Source organism: Folsomia candida, unplaced genomic scaffold (assembly GCF_002217175.1).
Source record: "Folsomia candida strain VU population unplaced genomic scaffold, ASM221717v1 Fcan01_Sc009, whole genome shotgun sequence".
NCBI classification, from domain to species: domain Eukaryota; kingdom Metazoa; phylum Arthropoda; class Collembola; order Entomobryomorpha; family Isotomidae; genus Folsomia; species Folsomia candida.
Genome location: NW_019091201.1, coordinates 4656528 through 4674297, shown reverse-complemented (window position 1 = coordinate 4674297; position 17770 = coordinate 4656528). Strand labels below are relative to the sequence as shown.

Here is a 17770-nt window from a genome sequence, read left to right as displayed (position 1 = left end):
TATTTCCCTGCAAGAAACCACTTTCTCCCCGTTATTTCTTGCAAGTGGTAGCTTTCACCCGAAACACTACACTCAGGACGCTACACTAGGGGAAATAATCTACATAGGAGCATAAGTTAGCTTATGCAGGGGAGAGAAAAGCCGTATAAATAAATGGAGAAAGAAAAATGGACCTAACAAAACCTCAACGTATTTATTTTCCTGCTTTTCCCTTTCATTAAAATTCTCGTTCGACTGATCACGCTACGCCGTATTGACAATGCGAGTAGTGGTTTTTACCTCATCAAAAATTCATTAGGTTTATCCATCTTATTACGTAATCACAACATCCGGGCTAAAAATAGGATAAAAAATTCACCCATCTTGATGGGATGTTCCTAATTTTTAGATTTATAGACACACATTCGCTGACTACTTAGCGTAGAGGTCTCCCAGCGGATGCTCCCCGATTTTGAGCAAATTAGTGTTAATCGATGACTAATTTAATAAGTATGAAATTTGCGAAAGACACGATCTCCCAATGGACACGTTTGGCAGAGATATTTGTATCCGAAGAGGAGAAAACGCGTGGAAAGTGTAAAATTTACTGCGCGTTTTCTACGTGCCCATTGGGAGATCGTGTCTTTCGCAAATTTCACCCTAATTCAATTTGTCATCGAACTGACACTAATTTGCCCAAAATCTGAGAGCATACGCTGGTCCATCCCCATTCTCAGTTTTCCCTCGCATGTGTCGTAAATATGTGCCTATGTGTAACTTTACTTTCACCATATATTTACCAACAGGACCATCGTTTTGCCCTCCTGCTTTTCCCACCTTTCCATTTTCTTTCTCCCCGTCTCCATCTGCTCTTTCTCCTTCTTCGCTCGCCTCATTTACTCGCCATGTGGATGTATGGAAGTAAGCAAACACGGGTGAAAACACCATCAGGCAGGCAAGCCGAGCCGTAATAAACGTGCTGGTTGAGTGAGCAAAAGTAAATTCTTTTCCGTCGCTTGCCTCGTTTTCCATCAACTTTCACTTTACTTTCACCTACCGTACATCAGCCCCCAGTGGCCGCCGAAGCCGTGGGGACATCGGGGGACGTTAACATTGTTGGATGGGGGGAGAAAGGGGTTTGTATAAGATGGGGAGATGATAAGGACATCGAACAACCGTGGGAGCATTGCCCCTCTGTCCACACCCTTCCGCGGCCACTGCATCATGTGCATACATTTTAGTAGTCTGAATTCTACCAGTGGCCGCGGAAGGGTGGGGACATCTGGGGACGTTAACATTGTAGGATGGGGGGAGAAAGGGGTTTGTATAAGATGGGTTGATGATGTGGACATCGAATATCCGTGGGAACATTGTCCCTCTGTCCCTACACCCTTCCGCGGCCACTGTCACCTCTAACGCTACTCCTTGTATGCATGCATGCAATTTCGACCCCAACAAATTTCCATTTGAATTCAAATTTCTACATAAAGTGGGGAAGGTAGGTGTGCGTAGTGAAGTGGAATGGAGTGGATAAGGACATACATTTTCATTAGACTCGAAGGAGTCTTCCCCTTCATTTATTTCGGCGTCTTGGTCCTCCTCGTTCTCGTCTAGTTGACACTTTTCACCTCCACTACGACCACTTGACTCTGCTTCTTCTTTCCCCTCCAGAGAGGAGGATGAATTTTCAATGTTTTGCTTATTTTCAGGCCCAACTTTATCACAATTATCACCGTCATCATCGTCCTCCTCAACTTTCTCCACTTTCACCTTCACCCCGCTAATTTCTCCTCCTCTTTGATCATCACAGGCTGCATGCTCAGTCTCATTCTCAGTTTTATCATCGTCCTCATCATCACGTGTGCTACTACTTAACAACAATTTTGGAACGGTGGTCGTATACTCGAACAAGTCTCTGCGATGGGTAGACGCACCCTTATTCTCGTCACTGCTACTCCTTCCCAGCGATAAGTTCCCGATGGATAAGGGCAAACTGGACTTATCACCACCCCCACCACCCCCACTGCTCACCCAGTAACTGAAAATTTGCAGATTTCCCGACGATGAAGTCAATTCCGAAGGGATGATGGCCATCGTTTTTGAGGACGACGTGGAGGAAGACGACGGGCCAGATTCTACCATCATCTTGGTCTCTCTCTTTTCCAGGGAATATTTAGATTGGAGATTACGTATGGACGGAGGAGAGGAGAGGAGACAAAGCGGCGTCGTTTTCAGTTCAGATGAGGGGGCCGAGTCAAAGATTGAGAACTTGGAATTGGAAACTGGAGACCAAGACAAACAAAAGAAGAAGAAGAGCTTGCTTGCACAACTCAATTATCTTTTCTTGCTTTCAGTTTAGTTTAAGATGAAGATGAACTGAGTGAGTGACTGAGTTTGGATCTGCTCGGGTGGAAGAGGAAGACGCTATAGTTGAGCTTCCGATAATGACCTCATGCCTGCGAACAACGTGGCTGTTCTCTATTCACTCAACTTACTTATTTCCAGTCTGTATGTATCTTTTCCTCGCATTTATTCCACTCGGAATTTTCACTTTGTTCAAAAACAAGGGGACAAAAATAAACCCGGCGTTTCGTTTGGAAGAAGAATCGGACAGAAGGAGAATGACGGAAGTGAGTGAACGACGACGACGAGCCGGTATTTCTGTTGGTGGATGGATGCGTGGGTAAAGAAAGGTCGTGAATGTAAACGAACGACGTTTTAAATTAATTAATTTCCGGAGGAAATATATCCACTTTTGAGACGTAATTTCGCAATTTTTTTCGCGTTTCACATGGGTTACAGAGGAGTAGTAAGTAAGTTAAGGTCTCTCTCCTCTCTCATCGCTTTACATGAGGCACATTTCCTCTCGTGAACAATTGCCATACATTCGAGTAAATTTAAGGCCATGCTTCACTGCACTATTCGACACACGATGTGAGCCTACTTTTTTCCCTGCGTATATGGTAGACAGACGCCATGTAATTTCATATCCCACTGCACCAGACGAACATCAACAACTTGTTGGTAAATAAAAACGTGTAGGGTTTAAGACAATCCTGGCAGAATTTTAAGTCTCTCAGTTTCGTAACAATAATTGTAAAATTCTTGACACATTAAGCACCAGCACCAGAAATGTGTTTGTACGTACACCACTTCCTTAATAGAGCAATACAGCAATTTTTGTCTTCCTGCCTTCTTTCTTCACTCTCCACTTCGACCCTTGATCGCAGTGTCGTATATTTATTTATTACTTGATAAAATGTACGTATGTACGTACATATGACTAGAAAACAGTAAGTGAAACACTAACCAACCCACCAAACCACGCACTATGTACAGAGGACATTTCACAATCCCATCAGCACCATACCAATTAATGGTACGTGGTAAGAGTAAGTACATACATACGTAAATTCATATAGCTTCACATATGTGTGCACACTCTCTCTCAATCCATAACTGCAAGTAGTCAACCCTTCCCTCACTTCGCTCACATAGCAGAACAGATTCAAAAATTATGTAGTGCAATGTAATGTAGCAACCACTAAAAGAACCACTAACTTAGCTTAGCTTAGCTTTACTTGTTGCGATATTATTCACAAATGTAGTGTGCTGGTTGTAAAATGATACTCGCCTCCACCATCAGCACAGAATACGAGACACGAGGAGGATCGCAGTGTAATGCAATGCAGCAACTTTGAGACTGAATAGGTTTTGCTTAAATAACGTGAGTGAGAGTCTGTACATACTGCATAATATTTATTCCTCTATTGTATTGTGTATGCAGCCATCACCCCTTAAGCTTAGATTTTGAAGCAGAAACAACTCTCTCCAAGTTGGTTAGATAGTCACCCCTTTACTTTTTAAACGAACGGGTGGATTGGGTAGATGAGAGCCAAGTGTAGCTAAAAACTTCTCCCGAGGCTCGATGATCCTACTTCTTCTTTTACTTTGCACAACAAGTCCCACCTTCTACTTCCTTTCTTCTTACTTATGCGTAGGTTTGCAAGCAAATGCAAGCCAAAAGTCAAGCCAAGTCGTCGTAGCTTACAGCTTTTTTCACGTGTTGGTTGAGATTTGAGAGAAATTATTGCTACACTTGTGCCATTTTTGATGGGGATCACTCACACCAAGGCACACACAATGCTGGTCTAATGTTAATGGTGATGCCGATTTAGAGCTGACTGACTGTGGAGACAGACTCGGATTTTATTTCACAGAGACGGATAATACACTTTGCTTGCGTGGCTGCAATGCAACTGAAATGCTGCCCGTGAAGAAGAAAAGTGGACGGGGAAACGGAGCAGTGCTGAAATGAAACGCTTCTACATAGCGACGACGACGACGAGGACATGGTGACTTTGGCGTAATAACGGTGCGGTGGTGGAATGCCTGCGTGGTTGGTAAAGCAAAGTTGGTTTGTATGTACGGATATGTATGTGTAATACGTACAGACTTGATAAAAATGAGGCAAGGGAAAGGCAGCCCAGGACTGAGACTGAGATCCTCCTACTGTCTCCTAATAACTTTGCTCTCTCTCTGCTGCATTACTTCGTCGTCGTCTCTTTTTTGTGTGTGGACTGATTACTTACACAGTATTTTTCTCTTCTTCTTTAAGAGGACAAGTTGTTTTGTTCAGGGGCTAAATGGTAATTCGCCGCCTTGCGATGGAAAAATAATATCGTGTCATATTCTATATTCTTCTCTGCCTGGAAATCTGGCTGGGATCAAGATGAAATGAGCTAAGATGACATGATCGAAGTTATGAGACTGATTTTATAAAGATTATTGAATGCTTTTCTATCTCGCACAATGGGGGCGGATTGACGTGACGGAGAAAGGAATCCCCGAGAGAGATGACAGCAATTGAGACTTTTCTTTAATAGACTGACTGACTGAGCATATTTTTAGTTATGCAATACTTATTTTCTTATCGAATCAACTTCTCAATTAAATTTTGCTCCGATTGCAAGAAAGTCCAATCTGGAAACTATTTCGGTAAATCACACGAGAGAAATTGTTGCTGGGCGGGTATTTGTCCTTGTCTCGCAAATGTACTTGAATAAAGCGATTGATTTTATTTATACCAAACGAACCGAATAGGTGACTCTTCTTCAGTGGCCGCGGAAGCTGTGGTGACATTAACAGGTTAGGACAGGGGAAGGAAGGGTATGTATAAGATGGGCGGATGATGCGGACATGGAACAACCGTGGGGACATTGCTCCTATGTCCCCACGCTTCCGCGGTCACTGTTCTTCTTGCACTTGTAGTACGTAAGTATGCACATGTTAGGCCCTTCTGTACCGTATTCGTCTCTGGTTCTGCACCATGCACATGATAAAACACAAGATTTATACTTATGTTTCCACCCAGAATACAAAGAGAACTATTTGCATTATATTGAATTGCATTGAAATCGATAATGTATACATACATACGATCGGTAAATATGCGATACGATATACGCCATACAAAGTCAGGAATGAGAAAGTAAGTGCTCTCAGCAATAAAATAAAAACAAACCAGTTATTCACACTCTTCTCTTCTCCTTAAAAACAATGCGCCTTTTAAAAAACTGAACCCTGCAAAAAGTCGACATTACAACGAGCTACCAGCTACTTTTTCATACATACATGTATTATTATTCACCACACCACGGTTTTATTTTAACCTGACAGGGAGCATTTTTATATGTACACTCTTAGAAATCCGGTATTAAAATGATACCAAGCCGTATTAATGTATGACTCTACCAAAGTGGTATTGATAAGTAATACCATGTATGCAGTAATAGTAAGATATTAAAGTATTACCGTGTCAGTAGTAATTTTTTACGGACGGGTATACAGAATTCTAATATCAAACGGTAGCCCCTTTAACACCGAGAAATCCATACCTGTCTGAACTATACCAGTAGATTTCTAACAGTGTACCAAAAACTTTCCATAAGAAAAGAAGCAGGAAGGATCTTTTATCCATTAGGTGACCATTATGTACATACATACAACCCGGAAAAGCTTAAAGTTTTAATCCACTCCTTCCTTTCTACATTTTTGCACTTCTTTCCCTCCCATCATTAAGAACAAGCAGGTAAGCAATCATCAGGTATACGCATATTATTACATACACACGAATAAGCGAATCCACCAGCGTACGTATATAAGAATGCGTCCCATTGTGTATGGATGGATGGATGTAAGGTCAATAATCTGCCGAGAGAGCGTATGCAATGAACATAGTGTGAAGAACTGAACTGGTTGAACATTGCACTAACGAACCAACCAAATCTCCAAACCAACCATCATTCCATCCAATCCACAACAATAGAAGCTCCACAGCTTCTCTGCACGTATATACATTCATAGAGCTACGTGGAATGGAAATGTATAAGCACATTACTGTACTCGCTCATCAGGGACGAGGAAAAGAGAGAGAAGAGATTCGTATGATGATCATGTTACTTTGCTTGCTAATCTGTTCACAAGAAGAGAAATATATATACAGGAAAGGATCACGACATTGTTTCATGCAAAACCACTTCTTGTTGCATAACTAGCACCATCATCAACAATGGGATGGTTTCCTACTACGTAGGCATTGTTTATTTTACGTATGTACATGGATGGGAAAGATGGGATGAGGAAGTGAAAGAGCAGGCTCCACAGGGAAGGATGAGACTGCCCGGTCCTAGCTTTCACCCATAAAATGATCTCTCACACACGGAACGGATATTGATCTCATTGACCCGATGAAACGTTCAATTTGACGTGATTTCCTCTCTTCTTCTCATCTTTTAAAACGAAAATCGCTCCAAGCTACATAATTTGTACCGTTTTTAAGTGGGATATCTGATTTGCATTATTTCCAAACCCCAAATCTGATCTTTCATCCATCCCAACCATCAACTTTCTCTCTGCCCATTAACATGTCGTAAATATCAGGAGTGTCGGCAGGGGGGCGAAAAGGTAAACCAAACCAAACCACCATCATTTCAGGATATGAGACGAGATGATCATCATGAAATACATATTTTCTTCTTCTCTCTCTCCTTTATACCTTGGTTATAATAATCCTTTTAAAATATTCTGCTGAGTGAGTGAGTGACTGACTGAATAAGCTTTTCTGTATGTACGTACATACGACGCCTGTTATATTATGATGAAAAGGCTGCAAAACTTGGACAGAATAAGAAGAAGAAGAAGAAGAGGAGGAAACCCTTTCTATGTATTCTATTCTCTCTCTCTCCATTCCATTCCATTCCATCCCGTTGTATTTAATGTATGTAGTTTAGTTAGTTGGTTAGTTAGCTACATATAACAGCTAAACTAAGCTATCTATCTCTCTATATTTCCACCAACAAGTTTGGTTCTTACTGTAATGAATGCATGGGTTGAATTGACTTTATAACTGGTAACTGGCTGGCAAGCCGAGTCCACAAAAAACTCTCTCTTATCTCTTCGTATCAACGAAAATGCTTGCTTTCCTGTACGTACGTAAAGGACTGACTGTTGCTTTGCTGCTTCTTCTTGTCCATTAAACTCTGCTGCAATACGACGACGAGCAATATTAAACAAACGACGAGAACGAGAACAACTAGTCGACATGTTGTATTATATGAAGCCTACCTGTCTCTCTCTCTCCTGACACAAAATCTCTCTCGTTGCGAGGATTAACTTTTAGGCCCATCCGTCCATGAATGCCATGCCATGAAGAGAACAGTGGCCGCGGAAGCTGGGGGGACATCTGGGGACTTTGCCATTGTAGGATGGGGGGAGGGAGGGGTTTATATACGATGGGGAGATGATGCGGACATCGAACAAACGTGGGGACATTGTCCACGCCCTTCTGCGGCCACTGACCACGAAGGTAATAATGGAACAGGTAACTACCATACCATTGAACCAAGTGAGCAGCGGAATGAATCGCTTTAAGCATGAGGGGGAACGAACCTTAAATACTTTTACATGGGCTGTGCATGCAGTTAACAACCCGCAAAAGAAGTGTATGTAAAAGTTGGTTGGTTTTTGGTTGGTCGGTGTATGTATGTGAACTAACAAAACAGTATTATTATCATCCCTTATCGTTCGTTCACTCACCCAGTAGCTTACACCAGGTCGGATTTTTCAACACTTTTCTTCCACCACGACCACTTACTACTTTCGTGAGATGTGAAAGGAAGATTCGCCTCAGAAGAGCTGGATGTATGTATGTATTTCAGGTAGCAGAGTAGCTCGTAGCGTATTTTAGAGGAGGAGGAAGGAGGAGGACAGAAGCGGTGGTTTGGTCGTGAATCATTCTCAACATACAATTTTATAACCTGTTGTTATTAAGTTGTCACTTGGAGCAAGGGGAGAGGGACAGAAATCGAATCAGTGTCAGGTCACTCGTGGGCATCGGTTGCAAAAAAAATGAGAAAAAATGTTGTGAAATGAAATAAAATGTTGGCAAAAGTAAAGTTCTCCTTTCACTATATATGAGTGCGAAAAAATAGAATTTTACAGATTAAGTTTTCGAAATTATGACCATTTTCATTTCTTTAAATGGTAAATGCACAAAGTATCCTCTGGTAAAACACACCTGATTATAAATCGCAAAAAGAAAGAATTTTACAAATTAAGTTTCCGAAATTATCACTATTTTCAATTCCTCGAGTCTCATGATACATAAATCCAAAAAGTATCATCTGGTAAAACACATCTCATTCCCTGATTAGAAATCGCATCTCTCTTCCTCATCTGCATATCATATGGATGAATAAGCCCCTGGCATGCGGAAGATAATCATCACCCTCCCGCGCCACCATAATTAAACAATGATAAGCTATGTATGTACAACATTCTTTTGATTACGATGGAATCCCTGGCACATTTATCATAATTTTCCTATCATTACATTACAAACATTAACCTGATACTACAGAACGTACGACGTGGGTTTGATTATGACCAATAAAGAAAGGAATCGACAGAAATGAATGATGTTTTATTACTACGTGGGTAATAATATAATGGGCTCGCATTTTATCCTCATTTATGTGTATGCATACTGATATATGAATATACGTTGATCTCTGCACGTAATCGCTCAAGTAATTAATCGTGCAACAGTAGTCACAAACTCGACACGTCATTACGCACCAGCAGCTTTTACTGGACAACTTTCACTGCGTAGGAAGGAAAGTCGGGTACTTTATGGATTTAACATTTAGTGCACTGCTTGTCCTACTTGTAAATCGCTTAACGTGTGGATTTACACTCTTAGAAATCCGGTATTAAAATGATACCAAGCGGTAATCATGTATGATTCTACCAAAGTGGGATTGATAAGTAATACCGTGTACGTAGTAATAGTTCGGTATTAAAGTTTTAACATATCGGTAGCAAATTTATGTATAATTTTAATACCAAGCGGTAGCACCTTTAATACCGAGAAATCAGTATCTGTCTGTACTATACCAGATTTCCTACAGTGCAAACAGAAGGGAAGATTGCGTTCCAGAAATACATACACAACTTTAGTGTCATGTGTTCACCTCGAAATATGAAACAATTTCTTCCTTCGCTCCATGATCATATTTTATTCAAAACTAATGAAATCAAAATTCAATCACATGAAAATCCTCGAACGAACCAAGGAACGAAACTCATGGGAAAATGGCAATCTTTCTTGCCGTAAAATCGTGGCGTACAAAACTCCGTGCAACGCCAACCTCCTCCTCTCTTCTCGCCATATATAAAATACGCTCACTCGAATTACATTATGCATTTTCTTCTTTCTTTGAACTTGTGCCGGCAAAATGGTCTCCGCTTTTTTATAAATATTGTTATGGGCAGTGGCCGCGGAAGCGTGGGGACAGAGGGACAATGTCCCCACGGTTATTTGGTGTCCGAATAATCTGCCCATGTCATATAAACCCCTCCCTTCCCTATCCTACAATGTTAATGTCCCCACATGTCCCTATACCCTCCGCGGTCACTGGGAGAATTGGGGCTACTCAAATGTATGTACAAAATGCAGAGGCCGCGGAAGTGTGGGGACAGAGGGACAATGTCCCCACGGGTATTCGATGTCCGCATCATCTGCCCATGTTATACAAACCCCTACCTTCCCTATTCTACAATATTAACGTCCCCCGATGTCCCCACAGCGTCCGCGGCCACTGATTATCTATATGAAGATTATAGTACTAGGTTTACAAACACTCATCCATCCAGCCATATATTGAACCGTTTAAAATTCCGGTCTCTTACATATTTCTCCCCGCAAACCACGATAAAAAATATTATTAGTAAAAATTCTTGAAAACTCTTCATTCACGCTAAAAAAGAAGATATTTAATTAAGCATTTTACTTTCTTTGGAGCAAACACGGAGTGAGAGTGTGAGACGTGAGAGGAAGGACCTCATTTGGCCGGGTAAATCCACTCATTCTGCTTCATAATCTGGTATAATGGGAGTAAAATCACCATTTTAAGTTTGGTCGTTCAAGTGGTTTTATGCGTAATTGGTTCCCCGCACGCAACAAGATACATACGTCGACAGTGGCCGCGGAAGCAGGGGGAAATTGTCCCCCCAGAAATTTCATGAACATTATATCTTATTTGTTAATAAGCCCCTCCTCTTCCTATCTCACAATGCTATGTCCCCACATGTCCCCTCAACTTGCGCCGTCACTGTATCTCGACGGCATGAATAATTTATCCGAAAAGGTGCAGACTGCCAAGAAGGGAAATGTAATCTTTAATCAAAACAACAACATTTTAAGACGAGAAGTAAGTGAGCGACCGGAAGTTCCACCTTAGCGTCGAGACTAGCCTTTAATTAATGCAGGGCCATAATTTATCTCCCTCCGCCTCACTCAACCAACTAAACCAGCCAAAGTTGGGAGAAAGAAGGAGAAGAAAAATCAAATCTTGACAGTCTTGTAGAGTTGTGCAAGTCTCGTGGGCATAAAGAAAATAAATTCCCATAATTTCTGGAATGAAAATAAGTTCCCGGCATTTTGGGCATGACAATTTTTGATATGGCATAAATTTCCTAGAAACATTTCTTCCGACATTGGCCGCAATTTGAATCCCTGGGAAATAAGACATGCCATAAATGCCAAAATTTCCTGAAAATTTATGTTTCTTATAACATTGGTGGCCCTAATTTACATACTCGGCAAACATAAGGCATATACGCTATAAATGCCTGAATTCCCTAAACTTTTCTTATAACACTGCCATTAATTTAAATACTTGCCAAATAAGGCGTGCCATAAATTCCCTCGACATCGCCACCTTTACAACTCTCCTTGAACCTTCCGCATGATAAGAATTTATCGAATTCTTCTCTATTTTTCTTTAAAATGGGAACGAAGATTAAGCAAAATTCTTTACGTTCTTCAAACTACCCTGTGAAGTGAAAAAGCTATCCCGGAGAAATCAATGGTCTCCCTGCACAATCCCACCCATCGCAACCAAGGATTTTCACTCCACTCCATCCTCGGGAGAAGCAACGTGCAGAGAAAGTAGGAAGGAAGTCGTCCCCATCGACAAATAACTCGATAACTATTTCATCCTTCTCCTATCCTCCCTCCGCTTCTGGTTTGTGCAGGCAGAATCACCACCAAATCTGATGATCAAAACTTGAAGTTGTCATCTCATCTCATTTCGCACACGTAGATCCATACATAAATTGCATACGGCGTGAATCACTCCGTAAGTACATAGCCAAAAAGTCACTTTACTTTACAGCAACATGTCCGCCGCCGCCACCGCCGCGTCCTCATTCTGTTTCGCGTGCAAAGCCAATACGGTACGACACCAAACATATCGCTGTCGCCAGTCGCCGCGGAAGCCGTGGGGACATTAACAAGGTAGGATGGGGGGAGGGCCGGGTTTATATAAGATGGGGAGATGATGCGGACATCGAACAACCGTGGGGACATTGTCCCTCTGTCCCCACGCACGCTTCCGCGGCCACTGATTCGCTATCGCTATCCCATAACTAACTAACAAACTAAACTAAACTATGTATAAGCACCTTTATTTAACTGCCTACTTGAATTGTTGTAGGTAGGAGACAGCACCCAAGCCCAGCACGACATTCATAACTGTAGCCAACACAAGTCCAAACCCCGAAAGAAATTCTCATGCATGCAACAAATGCCAACTAATAACTGTGTATAATGCAATGTAAAAGCCTGACGCGATTTCGAGTTCTATGAACTACACCATACCACCAACCAAGAAGTGAAGCGACGACGAGGAGCAGAGGCAGCGGAAAATTCATGATGATGATGACGATAAATGCCCTCCAAGCTTGTGGATCGTCGTCGGGTGGGATGAAGAAAGGCGAGAGTTTTGGTTGCATTACTTGCACGACGTGGTTTGGTTTGGTTTTGTACTTTGCGAGATAGAAAGGAGAGAGAGATTCGTCTCATATGTGGCACGGCGTAAGGAAGGATTGGATAACCCCCAATGTGCATGGAGTTCGAAATACTGAGGAGCGAACCAACAAACCAAAACTAAACGTAGCACCACCACCAGTACCGACCGATAATATGCACGGTGTACGTAAGTGGCCGCGGAAGCTGTGGGGACATCTGGAGGCATTAAAATTGTAGGATGGGGAGGGAGGCGTTTACATAACATGGACTGATGATGGATACCCGTGGGGACATTGCCCCTCTTTTGTCCGTACCCTTCCGCGGCCCCTGTTTGTACGTATGGCATGGCTTATTCATGCTGGTGAAGGAGTTCGAGTCTCAAATTACCGTGTTATTTTTTGTTTGCCACCGTGTAGTCGGGACGTCGGGGCTCAAAAACAACCTTAACTCATGAAGAGAGAGAGTGAGCGAGGATATTACGGGATCAGAGACGCGACCCTGCTTTTCTTTCTCTCCTTGGTGGAAAACCATACCGTGAAATGCTTTCTCGCCTTTCGGGGTGGAATGAAAGATGATATTATAAAAGGGCAATGGGGATGACGGCGGATCCCGTGGAAGTAAAGGAAGATGGGAGGGGTAGTAAAAATGGAGGTCGACCAGTGTATGCTCTCTGATTTTGAGCAAATTAGTGTCAATCGATGACGAATTTAATTAGTATGCAATTTGCGAAAGACACGATCTCCAAATGGGAGAACGTTTGGCAAAGATATTTGCATCCGAAGAGGAGAAAACGCGTCTTAAGGTTGACAAATTTTACACTTTCCAAATTTACTGCGCCTTTTCTCGTCTTCGGATGCAAATATCTCTGCCAAACGTTCCCATTTGGAGCTCGTGTCTTTCGCAAATTTCATACTAATTAAATTCGTCATCGATTGACACTAATTTGCTCAAAATCAGAGAGCATACACTGGTCGACCTCCATTATACGAGGACCGGTCCTTGTGGGTGGTGAAAAATTATGATAATTTACCACTTCCTTCCCATAGCGAGAAAAGATGTCGTTTGACACGTCCGGTAGATTTAACTGATAAATAAGCAAATAAAAACTTGACCTGATAGATGAAAGATTACAACATTCGAAATAATCCAGTCTCAAAAAAAGTTATAAGGAATTGACAACGAAATGGACGAAATCCCTCACAACTTTTGTCCAGTGGCCGCGGAAGTGCCCCCAAGGACAGAGGGACAATGTCCCCACGGTTATTCAATGTCCGCATCATCTGCCCATCTTATACAAACCCGTCCCTCCCCCATCCTACAACATTAACGTCCCCACAGGTTCCGCGGTCACTGCATGCGTGGGTGGTCTGGTCGTTGGTATCTAATCTTTAAGCCTTACCCGACAATTTGCCACTGTCACACATACGTCTTCATTTGGAAGAAAAACTCCGACAAAAAAGAGAAACCGATTCAATTTGAATTGCATCCGATTCCAATTGTCACCCTGCCTTCGTGATGGGATGCCTGGCCTTTCTTTCTCCCCCCAATTTTTCTCGCCATCCCCATTCATCCATTATTCTCAGGGCTCGAAAAGTCGTCACAATACGATCTCCAAAGGAAAAGCCGGAGGCGTGATAGGTATGTATGGCAAAGGCAGACGACTTTCTCTACCCGAGGAACAATCTGGCGGCACAAATGACGGTTTGTCGGCAGTCATACACACGAAAGCTTGGGCTAACCTTGTAAACTCGTCCACGTCCAGTTATCGCCGATAACTTATCGGTCAAACCGTCGTCCATACAAATCTAAAAGAGACACAAGTTCGTCACCGTGGACAAATTCTTGCGTAAGACATATGTTTAACATGGGTAACATAACAGGTCATTAACCTGACCCCGTCAGTTTGACCTGCGACAAATGACCCAGAAAGACCCTTGACCCAATATTCGGAAGCGTGGGGACACAGGAACAATTCACGGGTATTCATTCAATGTCCCCACCATCTCCCCATGTTATATAAACCCCTTCCTCTCATATTCTACAATGTTAATGCCCCCACGGCTTCCATGGCCACTGGACTACTTGAACAGCTTTGTGTTTATCGGGTTTATGTACCCGGTTCGGAAAACGGGCGGAATAATGGGAACAAAATTTAAGAGGGGATTCTTTTTTCCTCTATCTTAAAGAAAGACGAGCTGAGAAGAAGAAGAAAGGGGAAGAAGTAAACAATGAAATGCCATTTGTCACTTTCCGATCTTCCCATCTCTCCAACTGCCATTCTCATCCGAGAAAAAGAACGAGTAGTTAAATGTTCTTCAAATCCCTGGAAAAACGACACCCACAGATATTTTGCAAATGACACAAGGCATATAATTCGAAAGTTGAAAGTTTCCGAAAAAAATGTTCCCATTGAAAAAAAAAGTTTTCTTAATCCTTCAATATCTGTTGGTATTATCATAATGACACATAACGCTTCTAAAAAAATATATAATTCGACAGTTGAAAGTTTCCAAAAAAATTGAAAAAAACAGTTATCATTCCTTAAATATTTGTATTCTGCTCCGGTCGGTCCGTATCAATATCAATCTACTAAATTTTAATAGGCGGTCCCTCCTCTTCTGGACAAAAGAGAAATGAAAGCAACACGGCAACTTTGGTGGTGGTTCTAAAAGAAGAAAGTGAACTAAACTGTAAATCCCAGTGGCAAATGACTCCTCTTCTCACGAAAGAGAAAGTACCACCGGAGAAAGAAAGAGAAAGATACGATTGTGCAGCAGCCGAAGTTGTCGGCTAACCATCCAGAAACTATTAATACTTAATGACAACCAGAGATCTTCTCGACTTTCTCCATCGAGACAAAGGCTACGACAAACAGGAAGGTGGTGAGACGGACGGAATTCTGTGTCCCCCTTGCTTTCGTGATAATTTATTCCCTTAACAGCAACACTAACTAAAAGTCTGTACGAGCACATTTTGTTTATTCATCTCTCAGAAATTAATGCAAGTCAGTCAGAGAGAGGTTAATGGGTAATAGATGAGGCGATTAGGGCGAGAACGTCGTTTAAACTAGTTGCCTGCATTTCATCAGCAGTTAAGAAATTCTTGTTGAGTCACATAAAAACAATTGTCGTCAAAGTCATGAGATGACACAATCTGGGTCTTATTACTGTCGTGAATTCAATTCATATTGTGGATTTTTTTGTTTCACTCACTCACGTCAAATTGGGACACAATACTTCTTTTGACAGTACAATTTTTAGCGAGATTTTTCCCAGAAACAAAACCAACTTGACATTGCAATTGACTTGAGAAAGGGAAAAGCCCAGAGTGCAGGCTTTCTTGAGCCCGAGTCAGGGTGTTACTAATAATTGAAATGGGTATAATACGGCCACGGCAACTTTTCCATTTTTCGAAAGATTTTCCATATTTTTGAACTTGATTCCTAATTTTGCATGTTGTACGTGTCTCCAAAATTTCAAGACAAGTTCTACGAACGTAATCGATAGACAGACAGACAAACAATCATGACGGGTACATAAGCCCATCTTCCAATCTGACTCCTAATTTTAAATGTTCTACGCGTGTTCAAAATTTCACGTCGATTGGACTAGTTTTACGAGCGATATACAGACAGACCTCAACTACGACGGGTGCATAAGCCCTGACTCGGGCCAGGAAAAAAGTGGTGCTCTCATGTCACTCCTCATAACAACAAATAGGGAGCAAACTTTGTTGCAACCTGACATGACCCAGCTCTCTGAACTAAAAAGGGTATAAAAGCCATGTTGTCTTTATCACTTCCGCTCCACGGAAAATGGACGTAATTCGTTTGTGTATGTACCCAAATAAGTGTTAAGGAGCCAAACAAATAAGTGGTGGTGGTATCACGTCATGAATGGAAACATATAACGTGCTGCATTTCTTTTCGAGCTGCGATACCACCACCATTTTCAGGAAACGAGTTCTGATTCCGTGAAAAACAAAATGAAAAATGTGCTCGAGAAAAGATATCTCTCTCTCCCAGTATGCTTGTCATCTTATGTTTTATTTGCTCTCTTTGTGTCTGACACAACTTTCCACAATTTATTTTCAAGCGTTGAATTATTTGTTCAATCCGCCCAGCACATCTTCGTCTAAAAGAGAGAAACAGTGGCCGCGGAAGGGAGACAATGTCCCCACGGTTATTCGATGTCCGCATCATCTGCCCATCTTATATAAACCCATCCCTCCCCCCATCCTACAATGTTAATGTCCCCACGGCTTCCGCGGCCACTGCTTATCTACAGAAATATGTATCTACAACAAACCGATTTTTCAAGATTCAATGTCTCTCTTCTTCTTCTTCCTGAAGTCGGAGAAGAAGGAGGACTAAAGTGCACGCCATTCCTCTACTGCTCTACCTTTGGTTGGTGTTTCGTCGTCATCATGAAGTGAAGTTAGAGGAGAGTAATGAGCCGTGAATTTTACGAGTGTGGAAAGAAAGAGACACTTGAAAAAGTTGAGAGCGTGATAACAGATAATAGAATTTGATGCGAGAGGAAGAAAAAAAGAAACGTATGTATTGAATATATTGACAGAATAGAAGAAAATATTTGACGAAATGGGGTGTTTTTTATGATAAGAAATTCTAACAAGGGAGGTTTCCCAGCGTATGCTGTCCGATTTTGGGCAAATTAGTGTAAATCGATGAAAAATTTAACTAGTATGAAATTTGGGAAAGACACGATCTCCCAATTGGCACGTTTGGCAGAGATATTTGCATCCGAAGAGGAGAAAACGCACCTCAAAGTCGACAAATTTAACACTTTCCAAATTTACTGCACGTTTTCTCCCCTTCGGATGCAAATATCTTTGCCAAACGTGCCCATTTGGAGATCGTGTCTTTCGCAAATTTCATCCTAATCAAATTTATAGTCGAATTGAGACTATTTTACTCAAAATGGGACAGCGTCCGCTGTGAGACCTCCCTTATGAGTCATACTTCATAAAAAAAACCTACCCTAAATGACTAACTCACGTATGAAGTCGCGTATTACGAAGACAGAGCACAAAATTAGCACAGATAAATAAATCAAAGTCTATACACATCCCCGATTTTGGAATAGATTCATATCTCGCTAGCAAGAAAATGGTGGTCTTTTATTAGACCGGAAATCAGCCACCTTTTCGCTGACTTTGGGATCTGTACGTACGAAGTGCTCGAGAATCGAGGAGGATTTAGTGAGTGAGTGAGTGAGAGGATGATGAACAAGTGGATTAATCAATCAGAAATCTGACATGACGGGCGTACTCTCGTCTCGTCTCGCTCCCCTTTTCACCCAGCTACTAATAAGTAATGAAGAAGTAATGTGATTTAACTGGATGGATGTATGCGTAGATATTAAAGCTAAGCTAAGCTAGCCGTAGGGAAGGATTCGA

General features: G+C 41.8%; 1 protein-coding gene across 3 annotated transcripts in view; it reads right to left on the bottom strand.

Moving 5' to 3' along the window:
- Positions 1–17770, bottom strand: part of LOC110854241 (mucin-19) — a 37495-nt gene that overhangs the window by 14359 nt on the left and 5366 nt on the right. Inside the window, exon 1 of one of the 3 annotated variants that reach the window (XM_035855032.1) lies at positions 1522–4203. The exons of the other annotated variants lie outside the window; for them this stretch is intronic. Within the exon in view, the coding sequence (XP_035710925.1) occupies positions 1522–2124 (603 nt within the window). The 5' untranslated portion in view covers positions 2125–4203. Of the gene's footprint in view, positions 1–1521; positions 4204–17770 lie in introns of those variants that run through there. 3 annotated transcript variants of the gene reach the window in all.